Raw genomic sequence first — 27,719 nt, 5'->3', positions numbered from 1 at the left:
TCAGGCAGTTTTCCAAGGTGGCGGCACCTTCTGATATTAGGAACTTTCTGTTCCTAATATCAGAGTATGGCATTTCCATTGTCTCCACATCCTTGCCAACACTTGTTATTATCTGTCTTTTATTCTAGTAATCCTAGTAGGTGTGAAGTGCTTCTTGTTTGACACTGAAAAAGTACATAACCTTATAACCATTATCCAGGGCAGAAACAGGACTCTGCCAGCTACCTTCCATGGACCCTGTCACAAACACAGTTCCCACCCTGCCTCCACAAGCAGCCATTATTCTGGCTTGGGTTTATTTGTTTAATGATACTTTTATCATGCAAGTATTCATTTCTAATAATATGGCTTTTTAAAAAAAAACTGTGTGTTTTAAGTCTCTTTTTCTCTATCTGCTGGTCCCTCCTCCATATCTTCTTTTTTTCTCTTAAAAATTATTTGTTGAAGAAACTATTTTTTCATTTTACTCATTGCATCTTTATAGTGGTGTTTTCTTTATTCTTTTGTCCTTTTGTGTCCATGTGCTCTTATAAATTAGTAGTTGGATTTAAAGATCATGCAGATTTTTTGTTTGCTTTTTTAGGCAGAAAACTGTATAGGCGGTAGTGTCTTCTTTTATCAAGGGGATCGTATCTGTTTTTGATGATATTAGTATGGGACTTACCCTGTACAAGTGGGTGCAGGCCAGTTAGTTCTGAGAGCTTATAGAGCGCCGATTGCTCCAGAATCTCTTGTCTCCCACTATTGGAGTGTGCATAACTTCCCCCAGTTTCTATTTATGTGAATAGTACTTATCAAGTGCCTGGTCAGCATTTTGGCAAGAGACTACTCACCATTTTCTGTGCAATGCATTGAGGAAATTGCCTATTGTGAATGCCAAGAGATGTTCCCTGCATGTTAGGAAAGTTATTGTATTGCTGCCACAGTCTTGTCAGGCCCACATGAGCGTCTGGGCTTTGGCTGCCTCCTCAGCAAAATGAAAAAAGAGTGGTAAAAATGCAGAATTAAAGTGGAAGATTACAAGTGGAGGTACACATCAGAGATACCTGGGAGTTTTCTCAAGGAACATATGCCTGTGTTTTTCCAGCCTAGGTTTCTATTTATCCTAAGTACTGGGAGTGGAGCAGGTGTCCATTTGATCCTGATACCCTCCTTTTTTTGGGAACATCACTATTTATTGTCTTACTTCAGCTCCTGTATTCCAGCACTTATATAATGTGGATGGAGTTTCTATACTCACGGAGCACATAAAGTGGTTAGTGAGGCTAGATAAAGTGCTACTTAGAAGTTAGAAGAATTAAGTATCAATGTATGCCCCTAATATGAAAGGTCTTACTAAAGTGCAAGTGAAGAGTGCCAAATGAATAAGACATGTTGTTGGAATTTACGATTAAGATGTCTTATTATGGATTCAGGTAGAATCCAATCTTCATACTAACTTCTGTATTTAGAAAGCTGAGTTATATGATAAGTATATTAAATGACTTTACATACACCCTAATTTTATCGTTGGGGTAATCTTATAATGTATAGGTGTTGTTATTTTTATTTCAAAAAGATAAAGTTTCTCTTAGTTATGATAGTTAACTAATGTGCCTAAGGTCACATAACTACTAGTGGCAGAGCCAAGTTGAATGTTGTTGACCAACATTTCAGCTGTTGAAATGATGGTTAAAATAAAAATGACATTCATAGCTGAGGAATGTGAAAGGAATTTAAGACTTACTTTAAAGTGAAAATTGTGGCTGGGTATGGTGGCTCATGCCTGTAATCCCAGCATTTTGGGAGGCCAAGGTGGGTAGTTCACCTGAGGTCAGGAGTTGAACCAGCTTGCCAACATAGTAAAACCCCATCTCTACTAAAAATACAAAAATTAGCCTGGTGTGGTGGCAGGTGCCTGTAATCCCAGCTACTTGGGAGGCTGAGGCAGGAGAATCCTTGAACCCTCAAGGCAGAGGTTGCAGTGAGCCGAGATTGCACCACTGTACTCCAGTGTGGGCGACAGAGTGACTCCATCTCCAAAAAAAGAAAAAGAAGAGAAAATTGCAGCCACATATGAATTTTATTGCTTTTACAACTTCTTAATTCAAATAAAGAAGAGAACAAGATTATTACTTGTGCTGAGAAATTTTAATAAAGTATGAAGAATCATGGTTTAAATGTTTGAGGTTTGCTTTTTTTTTTTTTTTTTTAGCCAGAGTCTTGCTGTGTTGCCCAGGCTGAAGTGCAATGGTGCGATCTTGGTTCGTGTCAACCTCTGCTTCCCAAGTTCAAGTCATTCTCCCACCTCAGCCTTCCAAGTAGCTGAGATTATAGACACTTGCCATCATGCCTGGCTAATTTTTGTATTTTTGTAGAGATGGAGTTTCACCATGTTGACCAGGCTGGTCTTGAACTCCTGACCTCAAGTAATCCACATGCTTTGGCCTCCCAAAGTTCTGGGATTACAGGCATGAGCCACTGCGCCTGGCCGAGGTTTACTTTTATTGTGATATATAGTTCCTTGAAAAGTCATATCCTCACATTTCCAAGGCACAAACTCTGGTATTCTCTCCCTTGCCCTCTGTATTAGTCTATTTTCACACTGCTATAAAGAACTACCTGAGACTGGGTAATTTATAAAGAAAAGAAGTTTAATTGACTCACAGTTCCACATGGCTGGGGAGACCTCAGGAAATTTACAATCATGGTGGAAGATGAAGGGGAAAGAAAGCACATCTTAATGACAGTAGGAAAGAGACAGAATGAGGGCGGAACTGCCGCACACTTTTAAACCATCAGATCTCATGGGAACTCACTAGCATGAGAACAGCATGGGGAAAATCTGTCCCCATGACCCAGTCACCTCCCACTAGGCCCCTCCCCTGACATATGGGGATTATAATAATTCAAAATGAGATTTGGCTGTGGATACAGAGCCAAACCATATTACTTATCAACAGACACTCAGACTCCCAAATACCACAGACTCTGTTCATAGAATTTAGCGTGGATTTTCTAACTGTGGCTTGAGATTTTGGTCCACAGTTAATGTTGGGATGATGAATTATTCCCTGGGCCAGAACCCCCCTGCATGTTATATAGGAATTCAGAAATGTTTCTACGGACTGGGTGCAGTGGCTTATATCTGTAATCTCAGCACTTTGGGAGGCAGAGGGAGGCAGATCACTTAAGGTCAGGAGTTTGAGACCAGCATGGGCAACATGACAAAACCCCCTCTCTACAAAAAGTACAAAAGTTAGCCAGGCATGGTGGTGCATGCCTGTAGTCCTGACTACTCAGGAGGCTGAAGTGGGAGGATCACTTGAGCCTGGGAGGGGGAGGTTGCAGTGAGCCAAGATCATGCCAGTGCACTACAGCTTGGGGGACAGAGCCAGACCCTGTCTCAGAAATCAATAAATAAACGTTTCTACAAATAAAGAGCAGAGTTTTATTTCAGAAGGAAAACACTATATTTTCAATATAACCTAAGTGTCTTGAGCATCTTGAGCGGCTACAATCCAATTACTACTAGTAACTCTATCATCTTACTATGCATACACATGAACGTTCAATAGATAACTTGGGACTTCAAAGAAATGTATACTTGATGTGTATTTATAAGCAAAATAATGACGGGGATTTGCTTTCAAATCCTCTGGCATGGTGGTGATTGTGGAGAGATAAAGGAAACATGCCTGAAAAATGTCAATATTTGTTGAAGCAGGTTGGGTATGTGGATATTTATTATACTGTAATTTCTACTTTTGTGTGTAAGTGAAAATTTCTACAATAAGATAGTTCAAGAAAGAAATACTACATTTTCAGTGTGGATATCATGGCGTCTAATGAAAATAAGGGGATTAAGTATCCACCATATGAAAGCAAATGGAAACATTCTAGTTAATACAATTTATTGTTTAAATTTGTGGAAAGAAAGAAGCGAGTGTAGAGGAGGAACAGTAGCTTTCCTCTTTCCTTTCTTAGATTCATAGATGAAGCTCCTATCACAAAATACAGATTAGCAAGAGAAACATACTGATAGATTTAATGTAAACTTTATGTGACATGGGAGCTTTCATAAGGAAATGAAGATTCAAAAAAATGGATAAACCTGTGTATTTTTCTTTTCTTTTTTTTTTTTTTGAGATGGAGTCTTGCTCTGTCACCCAGGCTGGAGTGCAGTGAAGCGATCTCAGCTCACTGCAAGCTCTGCCTCCCGGGTTCACGCCATTCTCCTGCCTCAGCCTCCCGAGTTGGTGGGACGACAGGCGCCCGCCACCACAGCTGGCTAATTTTTTGTGTTTTAAGTAGAGATGGGGTTTCACCGTGTTAGCCAGGATGGTCTCGATCTCCTGACCTTGTGATCCGCCCGCCTTGGCCTCCCAAAGTGCTGGGATTACAGGTGTGAGCCACGGTGCCTGGCCGACCTGTGTATTTTTAATGCTAGCTTTGAAGAAGAAAAGTGGATAGTTGTGGACGTATGGTTGGATAAGTATGATTTAATAGCAGTAAATTGGGAGGAACTTAGCAAGGCCTGTTTGTTCACATTCTCACTGTGACTCTCTTCAGAGAGAAGGATGTTCTTTTCTGCCAGGTTTGGGGAGGGCACCTCCAGAATGAGCATCATGACTTGCTTTTAGCAAAAGGTCAGAAAATTCTTCCTGGATTTTATGACCTGCTTCATGGAGGAAGAGTGGAGGGAAGGTGAGAATGACCTTCCTGCCTCTGATGTTTTCTCAGATGCCAACATGACATATTCTGTATTTTGGAGTAGCATGTCCTGAACCCCATCAAGAGGGAAGAATTTTTTTTTAAATTAAAAAAACTACATATTTATTCAGTGCTTTCCTGGTCATATTGCTATTGTGAAGTTATTCAGTATACTTTTGTTGTTGTTAAAGAGATTCATAAACTTTTTTCTTGCTTTCAGAGCACTTTCAGTGGAGTCGTATAATGGAACATTTATAATACCTGGGAATTACCATACAGATCACACATGACTGATTATTCAAGTGATCAAAACAACAAATTATACTTGACCATAATTTCTGCTGAGGGGCCTGCTTGTGACTAGAAACTAGGCCAGGGTCCAGGTGAGGACCACAGTCCTGGCTCATGGAAGTGCCCTGATTGGGATTGAAAACATCCACATTCTAGTTTGGAGTTTGCCCTGCACCCTTGAGTGATCGTGGGCAAGTGTCTTTGCCTTCAGGACTTTAATCTCTTCCTTTGTGAAATCTGAAAGATGGGCAGAGTTCTTTTGGCTGGTAAAAATCTGTGCTTCTGAGGCCTCCTTATGCAAAACCACGGAGCTTATTGACTTTAAATTTGAGGAGGGAGGACGTCAGGCCCTTTGTCTTGTACTTCTTTCCCTGATCCCATCTCAGAGGAAGGGATGTGGTAGATTTAAAATTTTGCTTTGAAGTAGTTTTGCTTTTATTACTTCTCCTTTTTCAAGCATTTGTATTTCAATCTTACATTTAATTGTGGGATTCTGGGATTAACCTATTATATCTAGTTAAATTAATTTTAGTCTTTAGTAAAGTGATTAGAGGATGCTGATCTTTTCATCTATGTACTCATTCAACAATGTTCCTGACCTCTTGAAATTGTTCTGTTTTTGATGGCTAAAGCACCTTAGTCATTTGAAACTTGAGGACTTAAATGTCTACAGAGGGCAGGCTGATAATATAAGTTAGTGAATTGGATCAAGTGTAATAATTTTGATTTGCAGTATAATCATGTTTCATTTTCAGTTATATAGCTAGTATTTGACCCCAGTACTGGAGAAGTAATAGTGAACTGTGCAGGCACTGACTAACTGGAAAGTTTATGACTCTTCTAAGGGGTCATCTGCTACCAAATTCTATTGTCATCTGGGGATGTGGGTTGTGTGTTGCCAGATTTTCTAAATGTTCAGAAGAGATATGGTTATGGGTTGCTGTTTTCTGGTCTCTGTTTTATTCTTTGTGGGCAGACTACCTTGGACCCTGTTCTTAATAAATACCTGAATGGGAAATAGCTGTCCAATTAGTGTTTGTTCAGGTCTTCTGAGTGTATTGTAGGTGGGTGGCAGGTGATGTCTCTGCTCATATGACTTCTGTTCATATGGTTTGTGGCATCTGAGAAAGGAAAAGACAGGTTATTTGGACAAGAAGGACTGGAAGGCTAACTCTTTCTCTGTGTACCTTTTGGTTGACTATGTGAAATCAGTTATTACAAAATTTTTCTGTCCTGTAGTAACAATTAGATTCCTTAAACTGGATAATTTGGCAGCAGATTTGGAAAATTGTAAACATTCATAGCATTTCTTAAATGAAGGACCATTTTCTTCCTCTTTATCTTCTTCTGTTTCCATCATTCTTGCACTCTTTCTCTAGCTCTCTTCTACTCCTTTCCTTCTTTTCCGCAGCATGAATTTTTGGCCTATTTATGATATGTAGCATACTTTGGGCACTGTGTAGATATAGAATCTTGTAAAGATCTGGGCCCAAAATTTAAGGAATTGACAGTCTAGTCAAGACCAACCTTAGAAGGTGTTGAGAACTCATGGTGATTGATGTGTGAAGAAATATATTTATAATGCTTACGTATTTGGGTTTTGGGTTATGTATAAATTATAACTGAAGTAGATAACAAACTCCTTAAAGTCAGGAGTTCTTTTTCTCTATGCTGAAGTACATTTATAATGGTACGAAGCTGGTGGAACTCTTAGTTACTAAAGATCGTTTATAACTTGGCACCTCTAAAGAGTGTCATTTAATTCTGAGTTATTTCTATTTGACCATAATTTATTTGCCCTGACCTTATGATTCTTGTTTAGGATGGAATTTTTAAGATGAGCCTTTCTCCGGATGGGATGCTCCTGGCAGCCATTCACTTCTCAGGGAAACTGAGCATCTGGGCGATTCCATCTCTGAAGCAACAGGGAGAATGGAGTCAAAATGAGCAGGTACGTCTCTTGGTTATGATTATTATTAGAATGAGACTCTCTTAAGGGTGAGTGTTGACAATGCTAATTTTATTTTATTGATAGCACACAGCTATTTATTTTCATCATTTCAAGGCTATTCTATCCTTTAAATTATGATATCATTACAGTGGGATAAATTAAAAATAGATTAATACTGTGGACTGATTATAAATTGTAGTGCAGTACACTGTGTGTACAGAGTGTAATCTGTAAAAGAGTTTGTTAAACTCTTCATTTTTTCCCACTTTGTCATTCCAAAAGTACAGAATCGAGATGTTAACATTTCAGCAAAAGTTAATATCACGGATTTGGAGGGTCAAATCCTAAAAGGGTTACAGTTCTTTTCAAATCTTGCAACACTAATTATTTGGGGCCTACTTGAAGGGAGTTACCTTCTCTTCACTGGGTAGCTAAGATATAGAGAAGGATGGAACTCTTTGTTAGTGTCATGGAATGATAGGTTTTAAGGATTAGATGATTTTGTTATGTAGTGACAGGTAGAGTGACACTAGTTAGTGGCATCTATTATAATTTAAATTCACAAGGGGAAAGAAAGGTCTGCTTATATAAAGCCATGTATTGTGATAGAGTAAAGGTTTAAAGAAATTCCTCAACTGGAAATAGCTTGTATTATAAATCTTTTACTCTCTGATTCATTTTTATTTTACCATTTTAAGGATTAATTTTCCTTCTCTCACCCCCTCACTCTGTTTTCCTCTAGGCATATTCAGCTTTTGGTGGGTAGTTTTGAGATTTTCACATTAGAGCCTATTTCCTGAATGACCTGAATGGATCAATGTCGTAATTAAGAGGATTATTAATAAGGAATTTTTTTCAGAATGACAGAGGAAAAGAGAAAGTGGCTCTCTATTTTCTTACTTGATTCACAGATTTAAATTTGTTTTAGCTATTCTTAATTTTTTTGTCTCATACACAGCTTTAGGAAGATATTTTCTCCCTAGTTTCCATTCAACTTCAAGTTAATATTGTCTCCACATGTTTACCATTCTTTTTCCCTTATTGGATCTAGATCTGTCCTCAGTGGCCGAAGTACTCCTCAGCTTGCAACCTTGGTGGCTAAATAAAAGGGACAGTCTTTCTCTCTGCTCTGAATTATGCTAAATTGACTCATTTCTTCTTTCTAGAGGTGAAGTGATGAACTCTCAAAACTGTGTAATGTATTTAGCTGGGGATGTCAGGCAGCAGAACTTCCACTTGGCTGTTCAAGAACTGACTGAAGATGGGAGTGTAGGCTAATTTATAGGGCATATATTTCATATCACTTACACAGTTGATCCTAGAGCAACATGGGTTTGAACTACATGGGTCCACTTGTACATAGATTTTGTTCCACCAAACACTGATCGAAAATAGTCTTTGCAGAATGTCACATCTGTGGATAGGGTAGGTGACTTTATGTATCGGTGGGTCCAGCAGGGTCTTCTGGGGAGCTTGAGTGCATGTAGATTTTGATATACCTGGAACCCTGCATATACCGAGGGATGACTGTACTTGATGCACAATACACGAGTCCATTTTTCATATCTTTATTCAAAATAAAGCATTATTCATATCATTGATCCAAAAGATACTTCGTATTTTTCATGGTTATCAATGCACGGTGATAAAGTATTCAGCTGTTTTCGTTTGAGAGGAGCCTGATGTTCTCACTGTATTTGGGAAATTTTAGATTTGGGCAACATTTTTCTAAATGGTGAAAACTCTGAATAATAAAGGCATTTTTCCCCCCTGGCTTTCTGTTTTTTAAAATTACTTTTATTCACCTAGTAGAAATATTTATCAATTTCCGAAGCACTCTTAATCTTTCATCTTCTGTGTATCCTAGTATGTTATACATCCAGCGTAAGGGCTATACTCAGCAAAATCGGTTAGTACGCTCTTTTGTTTACTGAATATCTAGAGACCTTTTTTTTTTTTTTGTCCTGCAAAGATAAATTGCATCTTATTTTGTGGCCCTTACTGGAATATGCTCATCTTTTTGACTGGTTAGCATTTTTTTTGGTCATTAGTTGCCAGTCAATGCTATAATAATGCATTACTCTTTACTCATGAATATTATTCATTGATTAATTTTGAGTGGTTCTATTAAAAAAAGTAAAAGTTGTTTAAAAACCTTAAAACCAGAGAATGAATAGGTGTAAATATTTCAGTAGTTTGAAATATGCAATCAGAAAAGTAATGGGACGGGAAAGGGAGGGACCTCAGAAATTGAAAAAATGTGTTCATAGTGGGAAGAGAGCATTCAGGCTGGAAGTTGTCATGCCTTAGTGAAAGTGTTTTGAACAAATACCCTGAGTCTGGAAGAATAATTCGTGAGGAATTTTGTAGCTTGGTTGTTGAGCATCCATTTTGTGGATGTGACTTTGATTTCATGTTCCTGAAACAGTCCTCAGATAGAGCTTTTGACTTTTAAATTGATCTGTCAATCAGAGGAGCTATACAACTTGATTCTCAAGCTAGTTGTTTATCTTTTTATAAATGTACACATTTTTAGGATTATATGTCAGTTTCTTCTGATTTGGGTGGTATGAATTATTTCCCTTGAATGCCTGAGTAAACTGGAAAAAATAGATTTTGAGGCTCACAAAACTGAAAACTGTGAACATGATTGGCATTACCGAGGACATTGTACGGATCGTGGTGTCCTTTGCTGAGGGAGCAGTGGCTTAGCTATAGTTACTGACCCTGATCCTACAGAGTACCATTCCCATTGTGGCTCTGTCCCTTTCCAGGTTCAGAGTTCATCACAGCACAGGCCGGGGTCAGCCACCCCTCCCTTTCCTACTGCTGTTCAGCATATGGGAGACTAGCTGGACAGGGCAAGCTCTGCCCTCTGAGACCCTAGCCAGTTTTAGCCTCATAGGAAATTTTGGTCCAAAGTAGGGAACATGGAAGGCATTTAATTTTATTTCTTTTTTTTTCCTTTAAAATCCTGAGGCTGTGATGAGAATGAAAGCTCCTCTGTGAACCTATCGTCTTCTCCAGTCTGATCAGCATGCTGCTTTGCTCTGCTTCCTAGATCCTCCTGTCCCTGCTCTCTCCTTTCGTGTAACCATTTCTGCCGTACTTTGTAAAACTCATTCCACTGTAAACACGCCTGTGAGGCTTCAGCCTCTTCACAGAAGCTCTGGTTCTTTCTCTATGCTAATTGTAGACGTGTATAGCTTAATAGGAAGAAGGTACAGAAGTACGATCATCTTTTAACTTTTACAAAATTTACTCTAACTACATTTATTATTTACTGAACACTTTGTCCTATGGTTGTGCAACAGGTAAACAATAGAGCTAAGATTTGATTTTATACCTCTCTGACGCTGATGCATATGTTCTTTCCATGACCGTGTGGGAAAGAAATACATAAAAAAACCCAAAAAGATAAGTGGAAGAACTAGCCGGGCGAGGTGGCCGGCGCCTGTAGTCCCAGCTACTCCGGAGGCTGAGGCAGGAGAATGGCGTAAACCCGGGAGGCGGAGCTTGCAGTGAGCTGAGATCCGGGCACTGAACTCCAGCCCGGGAGACAGCAAGAAGACTCCGTCTCAAAAAAAAAAAAAAAAAAAAAAAAAAAGAATACTTATTTATTACGCTAGTGAATGCCAGAGTGTACTACACACATTTTTTCCCACAATATTTGCGTTATTAGTTATTTAGTAGCATCCTATTATTTGAGAGATCAGATCAGATTTGTACGTAAAAGGTTAGGAGGCCTATAATCACTCTTTATAATTATTAATTTTTTACATTGATTCTTTTTATTTGATGATCTTTAAAAACACAGAGACAAATCCTTTTTCTCAGTGGATGTGATACAGATTCCTTCAGCTCTCTCAGATTTGCTTAGCTCTTGAGCTAGTTAGTGTGTACCAGGTACCAGAATAAATAATTGAGCAAGCTTCTCATTGGTAAACCCTTAGCTTTCTAATAGATATCTAGAGTATTCATGATGTAGTGAGGTCTGGGGTGAAGATGGTGGTAACTGTTTGTCAAGCAAGAAGAGTCTGAACACCCATAGTTTCTTTGAGTCTCCTGTATCCTGAGAATTAATCACTTAGATGTTTTAGATTTGAATTTTAGCATATGAATTACTAAAATCTAGTGTATTAGAGTAAGTATAATAAAACCTATGTGTAACAGGACTGTACAGTAGAGTAGGTTGTTCCTCTTTACATAATAACATAATGGTGAAATAATAAAGTTCAAGTATTTATTGATTCTACTGAGAATTAGAGTAGGGAATACAATGTCATAGTCCCTGCTCTTAAATATTCACAGGCTTCCAAGGGAAATTATGAACAAATGATTAAAATGACATGTTAATATTTTGAGAAGATAAGCTCAGGAAAGGCATGTAGGTCAGCTGATAGTGCTGGAGAGAAGAATTATTGAAAATAAATAGTATTTGTATAGGAAGGCTTGACTATTTACAGAGCATAGTTTTCATTTGTCTCACAACAACCCTATTAATCCATGTATGCTGGAGGTTGCAATTTTTTTGTGTGTGAAAAATCAGACCTTGGCCATGAACTTGAGCAGTAGGATATAAATAACTCCCACAAGTTTAGCATTCCAATAATGGAACACTAGGCATAAATGGGTTAAGTGAAATGTTTTTAATACCATTTTTCATAGATGGGAATGGTGCTAAAAGAGGTTAACTTGAGATCACTAAATGTTAGAGTCAAGATTCCATTTTGATTCAAGTCTCCCGACTTCACAGGTTAAGCCTTTTTTTCAGAGTATCTACTTACAGTGCTTACATTTAGAAGTACTGACTTTTATCTGGGTAAATCAGAGACTAGCATATGATATTAATGGTAAGCAAGGGAGATATATCAGCTTGAAGTTTATATGAATAACATCCCCTGGAGTCATGCAGTTGATTATGTAGAGACCCTAGAATTTTGCAAGTAGTGATAACTGAGAGGTGTAATATAGTTGTTTACCAAATATCTAAGTATCTGTGTGTACTCATCACTGGAATCCTTTAAAGAGAAATATCAAGCTTTGAAAAATACTGAGACATCTACTCTTTTTTCATTTCTCTAGTAATGATCAAGTGAGGTTGGATCAGCCAGGTAGGGCAGAGTTTTGCCTCTCTTTATGGCTGCTCTAGTAAGTAAGTAGACAAACCAATTAGTTTCAAATCGATGATATGGTAATATGTAAAATAGTCAGCTTATAATTTTAGTTTAAATGTTGCCTGAGAAGGAACTAATGTTGCTGCTACCCTGCACAGCCTTAACCCTCTTTACCAAATTGTGAATTCAACTCATCTGGGGCTTTCTTCATGCAATTTGCCGCTTTATTAGTTTTTATAATATGCTTTGTGTGATTGAGTATTTTCTCTGTAAAACCTAATGATTAAAGATAGTTGTAGAAGTGCCTATTCTGATTTACTAATATCCAGTTTTGAGTTGATTAAATACTTTGGCTTTCATTGTCAATATGAAAATCCATCTGGCTAGAAATCTATGAGTATTAAATTTTGTTCATGTCTGGAATATAGTAAAATTGCTTAAGTGATTTTCATTTCAAACATTTCCCAATGTTATGTTTATATCTTTACATCTCATTTTCGGCCTTAATTTTTCTCTCAAGAAGTTTTATTATTTGCCTATTTGTACTTCTTTAGGCCTAGAAATGGAATACAAACTTACGTCTTCATTTTCATTTTCACACATAGTAGGTGTTGGACTAACCTTAAGTAGATCAATGAAGAGTAAATGGGAAGATGGCAGTTGATGTGATGAATCTTGGTATAATCCACAGCTGTTTTCACAATTTCACCAGACTGTGAGTTCTTTGAGAACTTAGGCTTAACATAATAAATAATAATAAATATTTGTGGAATGAATAAGCCTTTGAAAGGTTGTTGTGGAAAGTCAGGGACCCCGAATGGAGGGACTGGCTGAAACTGCAGCAGATTTCATGGACATTTATTAGTTCCCCAAATTAATACTTTTATAATTTCTTACGCCTGTCTTTACTTCAGTCTCTGAATATAAATTGTGAAGATTTCATGGACACTTATCACTTTCCCAATCAATACCCTTGTGATTTCCTATGCCTCTCTTTACTTTAATCTCTTAATCCCATCATCTTCGTAAACTGGGGAGGATGAATGTCGCCTCAGGATGCTGTGATGATTGTGTTAACTGCACAAATTGTTTGTAGAGCATGTGTGCTTGAACAATATGAAATCTGGGCGCCTTGAAAAAAGGAACAGGATAACAGCAATGTTCAGGGAACAGGGGAGATGACCTTGGACTCTGACTGCTGGTGAGCCAGGTGGAACAGAGCCATATTTCTCTTCTTTCAAAAGCAAATAGGAGAAATATTGCTGAATTCTTTTTCTCAGCAAGGAACATCCCTGAGAAAGAGAATGCGCCCTGAGGATAGGTCGATAGACGGCCCCATTGAGGCGGCCACCTTTTACGGTCAAAGCTGAAGGGATGAAATAAGCCCTGGTCTCCTGTAACACTCCCAGGCTTATTAGGATGAGGAAATTCCCGCCTAATAAATTTTGGTCAGACAGGTTGTCTGCTCTCAAACCCTGTCTCCTGATAAGATGTTATCAATGACAATGGGTGCCCAAAACTTCATTAGCAATTTTGATTTCACCCCATCCTGTGGGCCTGTGATCTCGCCCTGTCTCCACTTGCTTTGTGATATTTTATTATCTTGTGAAGTATATGGTCTCTGTAACCCACACCCTGTGCATGCACTCCCTCCCCTTTTGAAAATCGCTGATAAAAACTTGCTGGTTTTACGGCTCGGGGAGCATCATGGAACCTGCCGACGTGTGATGTCTTCCCCGGACACCCAGCTTTAAAATTTCTTTCTCGTACTCTTTCCCGTTATTTCTCAAACCAGCTGAGATGCTTAGGGAAATAGAAAAGAACCCATGATAAATATCGGGAGTGGGAGGCAGCGATTTCATTATATTTAGATTTTAGTGGTAACAAAATTAGCAAATAAAATTCTCAAGTCTAAAGAAAACATTACTTTAGCCATAATAGGTTTTCTGTACAAAAGCTATAACTATTCTTAGAACATCTTCCTTTGGGTTATGGCTGTGGTATAAAATGATGGCATTTTAGGCTGTTTTCAGTGATGTGGTAGCATGAATATGTCAGGTGGGGAGGCATGATACCTTACTGAACTCATCATAAGGATCACAGCTGACACTCCTATAACAAAAGACAGGTTAACAAGAGAAAAGCATAACACATTTATTTAAAAACAAATGATTTTCCTTGCTAACTTGAAATTGGAATGGAAGATATAAAGAGAAATTTTTACCTTCTCTTCTTGACCAGGCACTATAGGTAGAGATCCAGGAAAGCTCACTTTGTTAAAAAAAAAAAAAAAAAATCAAAAAATGTCTTACCTTTCTTTGCTCGCCTTTTGTCAGTTGTTCCAGGATTTTGTCTGCAGGTTCCAGAGCAAGTCAGGTGTCTCAGCTGCCCCACGTTGGGTGCCAGAAACTGTTGGGGTGGAAAGGTGTGATACCTCTCCTAACCCATCATAAGACAACACAGCCATCACTCCTGTAACAAAAGACAGGTTAACGAGAAGCATGACAAATTTATTTAATCAACATTTTACATGACACAGGCACCTTCAGAAATGAAGACTCTGGTTGAGTGTGGCTCATTCCAGTAATCCCAGCACTTTGGGAGACCTAGGTGGGTGGAATTGCTTGAGCCTAGGAGTTTGGGACCAGCCTGGGCAACATGGTGAGACTTCATCTCTACAAAAAATAAAAAGTGGCACGTACCTGTGTTCCCTGCTACTCGGGAGGCTGAGTCAGGAAGATCACCTGAGCCGAGGAGGTCCAAGTTGTAGTGAGCCGTGACCACGCCACTGCACTCCAACCTGGGTGACAGAGAGAAACCTTGTCAAAATTAAATTAAAGAAATAAAGACCCAGGGAAAACTGTTTTTATGCTTAGTTTTGATGAAGAATGGACAACCTTGTAAGAATATGATGGGACAAAAGGGTATGGCCTAATGGTGGTAGACTGAAGGGGAAACCCAGCAAGGCCTGTCTGTCCAGATTCCTTTTGGCTTCTCTGTATAACATTCCCCCACTACTATGAGGCAGGAGCCCTCTGGAATAAGGGTCTTCAAGGGAGAAGGGAGAGAGCGACCTTTTTAGGTTTTAGAGCTTCCTTTGGGAGAAGAGTTCTAGTTTCTGTGATGCATCTCAGGGAAGAAGAATTCTGGTTTCCGTGACTTGCTTTGGGAGACAAAGAGGATCTTGAGACAGGAAAGCAAGAGAAGGTCAGAGAGATGGTGTTTCTGAGGCCCTTTCAGTTGCCTCAGTTGAAAGTACTCAACATGCCATGCTGTTATACTTTGGGGTATTGTGTTCTGAACCCTAGTAAATACAGAGAAATGGCATTGAGGTTGCTTCTCGACATGTATTCATGTGGTGCCAGTAGCTTTCTTGTGGTTCATGGGGAGTTTGGTGATCCTGTCCATGGAGCACCAGTTTAGAATGTGTATCAGATGTGGTGACGCATGGCCTCATCCTGATTCTCCTCACACATAGACCCTTGGGGTAGAAGGATGGTAAGTTGATGCTAGCTTCAGTGCACATACATGCTTATTATCAAATTTTCAATGGCTCACACTTCAGGTACTAAAATACAGGCACCTACATATTCATAGCAGCAGTGTTTACAACAACTAAAAGGTGGAAGCAATGCAGATGTCCATTAGTGGATATATGGAGAAACAAACTGTGGTATGTCCATACAATAGAATATGACTCAGCCACATAAAGGAACGAAGTGCTGATATGCGCTACAATGGTAGAAGGACCTTGAGAGTATCATACTAAGCGAAAGACGCTAGACACAAAAGGTCACATATTTTATGGTTGCATTTATATGAAATATCCAGAATAGGTAAATCCATAGAGATAGAAAGCAGACTGATGGTTCCTGGGGTCCAGGGGAAGAGGTAAGGGGAGTAACTGCATAATGGGTTGGTGGTTTTGCTTTGGAGCGATAGAAATGTTTTGGAAGTGGATGGATGTGATGGTTTCACCACATGGTAAATGTACTAAGTGCCCCTGAATTGTTCATTTAAAAATGGTTAATTTTACATTATGTGAAGATCACCTCAATAAAAAAGGATATCATTAACGTCCCCCCTAAAAACCCGAAAACAAACAAAAATCAAGATAATTAAAATCTGCTGTCTTGGACTTATTAAACTGTTCTACTCTTTTGCCCTGAATAAACTTTGTATTTTCCTAACTCTGTATTTTTGTTCACGTTATGCTTTCAGACTGGAATGTTTTCCTTTATTCATTTTCTGCATCCAAGTCTTATCCAGTCTTAAAAGTACACCACCGTAAGACTTTCTTTGTACCTCTTGAATTCCCTTCATTTTTCTTAAACCCATGCCCCAAATTCTCTGTTCATCCTGTGAAGGCCCCTGGCATTTTTATCTATACGTCTCTTTGGGTAGTTAACAAATGTGATGATCTTGGATTATATTAATTTATATTCATTTATTAGCTCTCTGTGTGCTTGAGTTTTGGGCCTGCAATATCTTTTTTTTTTTTTTCCTTTTGTCTCAGCGTCTATTTATTTTCTTTTCTTTCTTTCTTTTTTTTTTTTTTTTTTTTTTTAGAGATAGGGTGTTGCTTTGTTGCCCAGGCTGGAGTGCAGTGGTGTGATCATAGCTTACTGCAGCCTTGAACTCCTGAGCTCAGTTGATCCTCGTACCTCAGCGTAGCTGAGGCTACAGAAGTGTGCCACCATGCCTGGCTAATTACTTTTACTTTTTGGGGAGATAGGGTCTTGCTATGTCACCCAGCTAGTCTCAAAATGCTAGCCTCAAGCAGCTCTCCTGCCTTGGCCTTCCAAAGTGCTGGGATTATAGGCGTGAGCCGCCATGCCCGGCCCCGGTATGTTTTGACTAAACAGAAGAAATCACACTTTTGGGAGGGTATAGGAAGCTTAGTACTGTATCAGATAATTTTCCTATAGCTTAGTCATTAGAATTGAATTCTAATTAGAATTCAGTGACTTAAAATTTGGTTGATTTGTTTACTCATTTCACATTTAGCTGCTGTGACAGGTGGGCACTGTGATGGATCTGGGAATACAAGGATGAGTATGACAGAGTTCTGGATGCAGAAGAACACATCTTCACCTTGTGTTTAACATCGAGTTGACAGGAGATACCCATTATTTAAGCAATGTTCAGGGAAGAGTCTAGTCCCAAGGTGACTGCAGACTCCAGTTCTAGTGGACGAGTACTGCTTGTTCATGGTGCTCCTTCTTATCATTAGATTTGACGAAGACGTGCACACTTTGAATTCTCAAGTAAGAGTTGTTTATTTTTAAAATTTCCTTAAGACTTCCTGTCTTTTTTTTTTTTTTAATTATTATACTTTAAGTTCTAGGGTACATGTGCATAACGTGCAGGTTTGTTACATATGTATACCTGTGCTCTGTTGGTGTACTGCACCCATCAGCTCATCCTTTACATCATATATAATTCCCAATGCAATCCCTCCCCCCTCCCCCCTCCCCATAATAGGCCCCGGTGTGTGATGTTCCCTTTCCCGAGTCCAAGTGATCTCATTGTTCAGTTCCCACCTGTGAGTGAGAACATGTGGTGTTTGGTTTTCTGTTCTTGTGATAGTTTGCTAAGAATGATGGTTTCCAGCTGCATCCATGTCCCTACAAAGGATGCAAACTCATCCTTTTTTATGGCCGCATAGTATTCCATGGTGTATATGTGCCACATTTTCTTAATCCAGTCTGTCACTGATGGACGTTTGGGTTGATTCCAAGTCTTTGCTATTGTGAATAGTGCTGCAATGAACATACGTGTGCATGTGTCTTTATAGCAGCGTGATCTGTAATCCTTTGGGTATATAACCAGTAATGGGATGGCTGGGTCATATGGTACTTCTAGTTCTAGATCCTTGAGGAATCGTCATACTGTTTTCCATAATGGTTGAACTAGTTTACAATCCCACCAATAGTGTAAAAGTGTTCCTATTTCTCCACATCCTCTCCACCTGTTGTTTCCTGACTTTTTAATGATTGCCATTCTAACTGGTGTGAGATGGTATCTCATTGTGGTTTTGATTTGCATTTCTCTGATGGTCAGTGATGATGAGCATTTTTTCATGTGTCTGTTGGCTGTATGCATGTCTTTTGAGAAATGTCTGTTCGTATCCCTTGCCCACTTTTTGATGGGGTTGTTTGTTTTTTTCTTGTAAATTTGTTTGAGTTCTTTGTAGGTTCTGGATATTAGTCCTTTGTCAGATGAGTAGTTTGCAAAAATTTTCTCCCATTCTGTAGGTTGCCTGTTCACTCTGGTGGTAGTTTCTTTTGCTGTGCAGAAGCTCTTTAGTTTAATTAGATCCCATTTGTCAATTTTGGCTTTTGTTGCCGTTGCTTTTGGTGTTTCAGACATGAAGTCCTTGCCCATGATTTCTTGTCAGATTTCATTTTGATCTGTATGTCCTTAAATGTGCCCAAGGCTGAATCATAATTGTTGTTCTTTGAGGGGCCTAAGGTTTTTTTTTCTGTATTTCACTTGTGTACTCCAAAATGTAAGTAGGAAGGTACATGTGCCACGTAAATACGTGGTGGCATGCGTGTGATTGGAGTATATAGTACTGGTGATTTTGAGACATTGAAAAATTATCAAGTGCCTTAAAATGACCAAATAAAGTTTCAGTTTAGTTGACTGTTTTCAATAATATGTACCTTATTTTTTTTAAATGATTTTTTGAAACTTAGTCATCTTTTCCTATGATTAAGTAAGCCAGGACACTCCATTTCTTCCCTCAGTATATAAATAGCCTTTTATGGTAATGTTTTTTTCTGATTAAGTTTAAAGACTGTGTCTTCTGTTCTCAAGGTCTGCTCTGAGTGATTTACCATATCAGAGCCTGGAAGTTCTTCCAGGCTGTGGAAAGAAATAGCTCTGAGGTGTGAGCCATTGAAACATTGATAGTAAACATGTATGTGTATTTTGTTGTATTAGATGAAAAAGCACAGTTTTTTGACTTACGTATAACAACACTTTTTTTAGATTTCAGATTTCAAATAAGTACCCCAACTATTTTTTTTACTCCTTGCCCATACTATTATAATTCTGGAGACTTAGGAAGGGAACACTAAGCCAAGAGGGTGTCAGGTAATGGCTTATTCTCAAATTGATATTTGAGAGATATTGATGTGCTGTTATATTATCAAAGATGAGCATGACATCATATTGCCCTAAGATTACAGTGTGAATGCATTCATTTTTAGGACTGCATGGTTATATTTTTTTTAACCTGGTAAATTCTTAGTCATAAAAAGCACTAGGAGATAACATGAAGGTTGCCTAGTCAAGTCTCAAAGCTTTGAAAATCAAAGCCTGGAGAGGTTGCTCAGATTATAAGTGGCTGGGATAAGACCTGTATCCAGGCCATGTTTATTCATCACATGTGTGCATGTGTATAGAATGAATTCTTAGTGTATTTTGCTTTCATATGTATTGGTGGTATACTTGGTATCCTGTTGTTCATATGCATTGCTGTATTCTTCATAAACTGAGTCATAATATGTACATGTGCACATTTTAAGTGTAAGAACAATTGCTTTTCCAGACTATCATGGCAAGAAATCGATTTCAGTTAGTTGTAATTGAGAGATCAAGGGAAAGCATCATCTCTTTATTTGAAAAAGTCCCCAGTTCTTGATGATTTTCATATAATTTTCTTACATAGTTGACTCAGGAAGTCATTATTTTCATATTTAGCCAGGCTATGATGACCTTAATCCTGATTGGAGGCTCTCTACTGAGAAGAGAAAAAAAGTCAAAGGTGAGTTGTATGAAATATGATAATTGAAACCTTAAGATACTCCTATTATTATACAAGATGCTCTTTGGATGATATAAAAAATCTCTAGATACTTTTGCTACACTTTGGAAGAAACATCAAGATTTCAAAGAGTTGGGTCAAGGCAACAGATCCAGTTTTCTGATGGTCAGGCTTTCCTAAAAGGTAGGTCAGGGCCTAGGGTATGCAGCATGGCTCTCCTGCCAGGAGCCAGCATTGAGATGGTACACTGAGCTCAACGCTTAGAAGCCTGCTCCTTTTCAGATGCTCTTGGGTGAGATCACAGAGAAAGATTCATCAAAGAAGAAACACTGAGTAAACTTATCTCTGCCGGTTGGGGGTAATTAGGGTTAGGTTGGTGAGGCTTTCTTTGTCTTTGCATACATTTCCATGTTTTAAAGAAAAAATTTCATTTTTACAGTGAGCATATATTGCTTTTATAAATAAAAATCAAGATTTACATTTAAATAAAAGTAATAATTGTCATTTAATTGCTAGATTAAAGCAGAGATATTTTAAAATCCTATAGGGGTTACTTTTGAGTTTTTTTTTTTTACTTTTAGTTCTTGACTATGTGTTATTTTTCTTTAGGTGAAACTTTCTAAGTTAAATCCGTGATGAATTTTTAAGTGTCTTCTGTGACATCAGTGATAGTTACAAGGTTCAGGGTCTGTATTACGATATATTTTTAGGCTGGCATGGTGGCTCATGCCTGCATTTTGGGAGGCCAAGGCAGGTGGATCACCCAAGGTCAAGAATTCAAGACCAGTCGGTCCAACATGGTGAAACCCTGTCTCTACTGGAAATACAAAAATTAGCCAGGCATGGTGGTGTACACCTGTAATCCCAGATACTCGGGAGGCTGAGGCTGGATAATCGCTTTAACCTGGGAAGCGGAGGTTGCAGTGAGCTAAGATCACTCCACTGCACTCCAGCCTGGGCCACAGAGCAAAAGTTCATCTCAAAAAAAAAAAAAAAAAATGCTTTTAGTTCACATTTAAAGAAGATTAAAAATATCGATTAATATTATGTATCAGGTTCTATGCTTTGAATTAACTGCTTTAGTTAAATAATCATCCAAAATATTCATCCAGACATATTTTTGAGGAAAAGTAATCAAGTCAAAGTAGAAATTAGAATTTCATTTTAGTGATTTTCTCCTCTTTCTTTCTACTTCACACTTAGTGATAAGCCCCAGGAACTCTGCCTTTCACATTTTCTTGAAATTCCTTATTTACATGGATTGTCTTAGGCTTACTTGGGAAAAAAGTGTTGTTAGAGCTCTTTATTTTTCTTAAAATAATGAGTCTCATGGTTCTGAATTCCATATTTAAAATCTCTTCTAGTGTAATGTTTAAATATGTTGTTAAATTTATGGTTTATTTTTACCTTTAAACCATATCATATGTTTTGTATAACAGATGATGTTCAAAAATGTACAATAAAATTATAATAAATATGGCATTGCCTTTTGAATGCCTTAGTTTGGTGAACCATAATTCCTTTTCTTTTCTTTTTCTTTTTTTTTTTTTGGCAGAGTCTCGCTCTGTCACCCAGGCTGGAGTGTAGTGGCACCATCTCGGCTCACTGAAACCTCTACTTCCCAGGTTCAAGTGATTCTCCTGCCTCAGCCTCCCCAGTAGTTGGAACTACAGGCATGCACCACCATGCCTGGCTAATTTTTGTATTTTTAATACAGATGGGGTTTCACCATATTGGCCAGGCTTGTCTCAAACTCCTGACCTTGTGATCTGCCCACCTCAGCCTCCCAAAGTGCTGGGATTACAGGCATGAACCACTGCGTCTGGCCCATAATTCATTTTCATTTCTAAAGATTCTTTGCTAGACATAAATTTTTTTTTTCCTCTCTGATTAGTTATAAGTTTAAGAGGAAATCACTGGAAACTATTACATATCTGTCTTATATTTTTCTAAAGGGTATATTTCTCTCAGTGTTTATCTGAAAGTGGTATATGTACATTTTTCAAAACATTATATTACCTTCATGTATGCACACCTGGTACACACCTGCCTTTCAACTTAAGTTGAAAGTGGTGACACATCTCTCTTCTGAGTATATTCTTGAGATGAAAGACCCTAGTTTATTTGCCTTTGTATCCTTAGAGCTTTAGACCTAGACTGACAAATTGTTGGCACCCAGTTTGTCAAGTGAATTACCATTTTATACCTCATAGAGTAAAATTTTGAGGACGACTTACATTTTAATTTTTCTTATTTTTTTCTTATTATTTACCATACCATTAAGGGCCCAAATAACATAGGTAAATTTGGTTTTAAAATTGATTCTTATACTAAATATTTTGAATTCAAACCACATTAGCAGATGCATTTATATTGATTTGTTTTTCCCTTGTTAGATAAAGAGTCCTTTTACCCACTGATAGATGTCAATTGGTGGGCAGACAGTGCAGTGACTTTAGCTCGATGCTCTGGTGCTTTAACTGTTTCGTCGGTGAAAACTTTGAAGAATTTACTGGGAAAATCCTGTGAGTGGTTTGAACCATCACCTCAAGTCACTGCTACCCATGATGGGGGATTTTTAAGTTTGGAGGTAAGGCTTTTTCCCCTTTATTTGAGAATAGTTATATATTTACCCAAAAATTTAAATATCTGGTTTTTATTTGAGTTGTCTTATTATCTTGTCTTTAAAAACAAAAATCTGTGATTGGAATTAGGTAATGGTTGCAGTACAAAAAATTCGTTTTTTAGTGAATAAAAAATTGTAATTTAAGATAATGAAGAAAATTTGTTGTCATTTTGCTTTGTATAAAGTATTTCTTTTTCACTGAAATGGTAGACTTTTTCTCCCCTGGATTAGTCATTTTAAAATGTAGAATGGTATCACCACCTAAGAAAAATACTCTAACCTATTTCTAAAAAGCATGGCAACTTAAAGTTTTTGATTCTTTTAGTAAGGAAACTTGTTTATCATGACAAAAGACTTGAAAATAGAGGCTAGTTCTTTAAAGTTATCTTTTGGTCATTTCAAAATTGTATGTTAAGTCTTTCAAGGGTAACAACCTTTAATAGCTTTCACTTTAGCAATGCAGATTGACATGTTTTTTACTCTGAAGTTTGTTATGGAGTCTAAAGATGTTCCTTAAAGAAAACTATGACTTAAAATCTAAGCCAGCTCTGTTAAGTCTGAATGAAAGTTACCTTGAACAGCCAGGCTTTCAGACTCAGAACTTAGTGAAGCTGTTAGACATTTTTATAAAGGGGTGAGGGAGAGCTATTCTTGGTAAAGCAAATGTAAGTACCTTTATGTTCATTCTCCGAGGAGATGAAAACAGATCATCAAATTATCAGGTACAAGACCTGATAATTATAAGTACAAGAGCATATTAATGACCTGTTATTAAAACAGGCTTTAGACTGGGCACAGTGGCTCACACCTCTAATCCCAGCACTTTGGGAGGCCAAGGCGGGTGGATCACTTAAGGTCAGGAATTCGTGACCAGCCTGGCCAACATGGTGAAACCCCATCTGTAGTAAAAATACAAAAATTGGCTGGGTGTGGTGGTGGGTGTCTGTAATCCCAGCTACTCGGGAGGCTGAGGCAAGAGAATCATTTGAACCTGGGAGGCGGAGGTTGCGGTTGGCTGAGATCGCGCCACTGCATTCCAGCCTGAGTGACAAAGCAAGACTCCATCTCAAAGAAAAAAAAAAAAAAAAAAAACAGGCTTCAGTTGAGAAGAGTTGGAGCTGATACTGTATGTGCATATTTCTGGAGCTGATGTATATAATGCTTGCTGTAAGGTTCCTTTGAGTTCCATTGTTAATCTTGATCACATAACTGATTTAATGAATCAAACCAGATTAGATTTAGAAATTTTTTTTCATTAATTCTAAAAAGTTATTCTTCATTCCTTACCATTAATTTCAAATCTCCTTTTTCAATTTAGTGTGAGATTAAACTTGCCCCCAAACGATCTCGTTTGGAGACTAGGGCTGGAGAAGAAGATGAAGGAGAAGAAGATTCTGATTCTGATCATGAAATATCTGCCAAGGCTCGCTACTTTGGTTATATAAAACAGGGCCTTTACTTGGTGACTGAAATGGAGCGATTTGCACCAGCACGGAAACGCCCACGAACCATTACTAAAAACTACCGCCTTGTGAGTTTGCGCTCCACGACACCGGAGGAACTTTATCAGAGGAAGGTGAGACAGTAGCGTACTACTACCCAAGTTTGAAGTCATCAAGCTTTTCTTTTATTGGGAAAAAGTTAATTTTTTAATAAAAGAGAAAATTTCAAGAAGGATGTTGGATCACTGACATGTTAAAAATAGCAGTTCTATAAAGCTTTTTAAAACAATGCTAATCTTTGTACCTAAGTAATCAAAATCAAAACCATGGATAAAAGTTGAATTCACTTAGACTGATTATCCACTTGGTGGCTTAACTCATTTCTTTGCTACCCTTCATGTGGCCTTCAGCTCTCCCTTTATCTGTGTTTAAATCAGCTATCTACAGAGGGTGAAGGAAGAAATGCAGACTTGCTTTCTAGTCCAGGACTTGCTTGGGAAGCCGAGGTGACCAGCACTGTGTGTTTACATGATTTGTGCTGTTCTTGCAATGTCATGGTAGGAGCTCTGGACTAGAAGTTGGGTTGTTCCATGGTTGTCTTGGTTTTGCCATTGTTCTACTCTAAAATGAGAGCTTTGCACCTTTTATCTTTCATCTTTCTGTTAAAGTCCTGAAAGAAACATGAGATTCTTCTGCTCCTCAATATGTCTGTGAGCTTCTCGTGCCACAGTGCCCAGGAATTAATGACATGCTGAATAGGTCCAAGGGATTATCATCATTCATTGTATCATCATCCACATGACCCTGTGGATAATTCAGTCATGTAACATTCCTGTCTTCGTGTTTTTATCTGAAGATTGAAAGTGAAGAGTATGAGGAAGCCTTGTCCTTGGCTCATACCTATGGCCTGGATACTGACCTCGTATATCAGAGGCAGTGGAGGAAGTCAGTGGTCAACGTTGCTTCAATTCAGAATTATTTGGTATGTGTAAATATTTTGGAATGTGGTAAAATGTATATTCATATAGTATCTTTTGTTTATAGGGCTTCATGTTAGAGAACTTTACATTGCTGACTTTTCTGTAATACAGTCAATGAAGTACAATTTTCTCATCTGGAAAAATGGTCTTTTTGTTAGATTTTATTGCCCCTGCAACTGGACTTTGATGCTGAATACATGTGAACAAATATTCACCGATAAACCAGCTGACTACGTGGTTTTGGCCTAACGTTTTCTTTCTTGTACTACAATCACTTCTCTTTACCTGCATTAGTCAAGAGCTAGTCAGGTGCCAGAAACCACACAGTAATTTAAACCGGGAAATCTACAATATGCAGAATTGTTTTCTAGTAACCAGAAATGAACTATAAAGGATGTGAAGAGAACGCTAAGAAATACCCTAGGGCTGAAGGGACGTATCCAGGGAGGGAATGAACTTGGAAGGGAGGCCCCTCCCCTAGGCTGGGATTCAGACCCATTGGACCAGGAGTGGTTGCAGCGTGTGGGATGGAAGAGAAGTTGTCTGGGTTGCCTTGAGCCAGGGCTGGTCCACAGTTGCCAAGGTTGGCAGTCGGGGAGATACGGGATGGATAGGAAAGCTGGACGCCTGCTTCTGGGGGGCCAGTGAGCTGAGGATGGGGGCCAGAAGACCCCAGGGACTATCCAGCAGGAAACCCCTACCAGCATGCATGTGGCTCAAGGCTGGTAGATAATTAAGGAATCATGGCCAAGACTGGCAAGAAAAAACTGTCTACTCCTATAGGCAGCTTTATTGTAGCTTCCAGTGTGGAAAGCTTCTCTCTTCGGTGCATGGGAGATTCACTAGAAAACAATCTGCCCACGAGAGTGCCCCTGAAACTCAGTGGGAGGGTGTTAACAGAGGGAGGAAGCGGGGAAGTAAGTGCCACTTGATGTCCCACACATGCCTTGTTGGTGGCCAAGCCATAGGAGCAAGAAGAAAAGAACCAAAGCACATCAGGACTAGAAAGCAGAGCCTCTTCTTTTGCAGTGGCCTTCCAGCACCCAGAGCTTAATATTGTGTCAAGTGCAAATGAGATATGCTATCACAGAGCTGGCTTTGAGGGGACATTTGGAGCTGAGAGGCAATAAATAGGTAACATATATGAAAACTGCCAAATACGCCTGTTTAAAACTTAAGTCTCAAAATTGGATACTTCCTGTTACCTGCCTCCCGTAGTTAAGATTAATATGCAGTCTTGTCTCAATTAGTTTTAGCCGCTGCAACAAAAATATCAGACTATGTGATTTCAACAGCAGAAATTTATTTCTCACAGTTCTAGAGGCTGGGAAGTGCAAAATCAAGGTGTTGACCAATTTCGTTCCTGGTGAGAGCACTCTCCTGGGTTGCAGATGGATTTCTTTCTTGCTGTGTCCTTATATGGCAGAGAGCAGAGAGAGAGGCAGCAAGCTGTCTCCTGCCTCCTCTTGTGAGGACACCAGTCCTGTCATGGGGCCTCCACTCTCATGACCTGATTGCTTTCTGAAGGTCTCATTTCCAAACATCATCACTCTGGGAATTAGTTTTTCAACATGTGAATTTTGGGGGACACATTGATTTCATAGCAAGCCTGTATGTTTTAACCTTTGGCATCTTTGTAAGAAAGACTTATAGTTAGACTCATGGCATACTTTAGAAAGGTTGGGACTTCTGATCTTAACATGTAGAAAGGAAAATACCTTTACACTGTGGAAGATTATGGGAAACACTGGGAAAATTTCATGATGATTATTTCCCTAAAAGTTTTGTACATTAGTAATTAAAAGTAAAAATATAACATGAAAAAGTTGTATGGAAGAAGATGATGCATCAGCCAAACAGGATGATAAACTTACCATTAATACAAGCAAGATATCAGAGGTGAAAGAGCATGAGAGGTAATGAAATGGAAGAAGACAAAGTTACTTGTATTTTCTTTAGAAAATCAAAACACTAATTCTGTATTATTTTTCTTCTTGTTTTGTAATCTAAGACAATGAGCTCATGAGTTCATGTATATCTTTTTCTGGGATACAGTAAAGGACAGTTTTTATCTCTGAAGGAGTTGAGGGATGTTGAGAGAGACAAAACAAGTACTTTTCTGGGGAGGGGAATATTTTGTTTAGTTAAATAAATAGCCAGTTAAGAGCAAGAGCACTATGCTGGGGACTGCGAAGGAGTACAGGACAGGCATAAATGTGACTTTTGCTCATAGGGAGCATATGTTTTTTTGTTTGTTTGTTTGTTTGTTTGTTTTTTTTGAGATGGAGTTTCACTCTTTTTGCCCAGGCTGGAGTGCAACGGTGCTGTCTCGGCTTACTGCAACTTCTGCCTCCCTGGTTCAAGTGATTCTCCTACTTCAGCCTCCCGAGTAGCTTGGGACTGCAGGCACACGATACCGCACCTGGCTAATTTTTGTATTTTTAGTAGAGATAGAGGTTCACCATACTGAATAACTGACCATATAAATAGATTTCAGATAAAACTCCAGAAAGCCAGTGAAGGTAGTGATCATTATTACAGATCTGGTAGTGATGTGATGGAAGGCTTTATATAGTGAAGATGTTTGGAGCAGGGATTTGGAAGGATTTAAAGTAGACCTTCTTGAGTGAGAAGGAAGGAAGACAGTCTTAACAGGACAGATGGTATGAACAAATGAAAAGACATTGAGCATGATTTATGAGGCCCGTGACTAAATCTGTTTTATTCACTGCTGTCTTTCCATGTCTACTTCAGTGCCTGGTATGCAGTAGGTGCCCAGTAAACATTTTGTGGATAAATGAGCTCTGTACATCAACCAGTTTGCTGGCACTGATATTTGACAATAG

The 27,719-nt window shown here is 38.6% G+C and overlaps 1 protein-coding gene across 1 annotated transcript in view; it reads left to right on the top strand.

Moving 5' to 3' along the window:
* NBAS (NBAS subunit of NRZ tethering complex) overlaps positions 1-27,719 on the top strand; it is a 394,400-nt gene that overhangs the window by 67,620 nt on the left and 299,061 nt on the right. The window contains exons 12-16 of the mRNA XM_026454698.1: positions 6,806-6,934; positions 19,762-19,825; positions 22,222-22,415; positions 23,770-24,027; positions 24,750-24,875. Coding sequence (XP_026310483.1) covers positions 6,806-6,934; positions 19,762-19,825; positions 22,222-22,415; positions 23,770-24,027; positions 24,750-24,875 — 771 coding nt within the window. The remainder of the gene's footprint in view (positions 1-6,805; positions 6,935-19,761; positions 19,826-22,221; positions 22,416-23,769; positions 24,028-24,749; positions 24,876-27,719) is intronic.

Source organism: Piliocolobus tephrosceles, chromosome 15 (genome assembly GCF_002776525.5).
Source record: "Piliocolobus tephrosceles isolate RC106 chromosome 15, ASM277652v3, whole genome shotgun sequence".
In the NCBI taxonomy this organism is placed as follows: Eukaryota; Metazoa; Chordata; class Mammalia; order Primates; family Cercopithecidae; genus Piliocolobus; species Piliocolobus tephrosceles.
The sequence above is the reverse complement of the archived record's forward strand: the minus strand, read 5'-3'. Positions and strand labels throughout refer to the sequence as shown.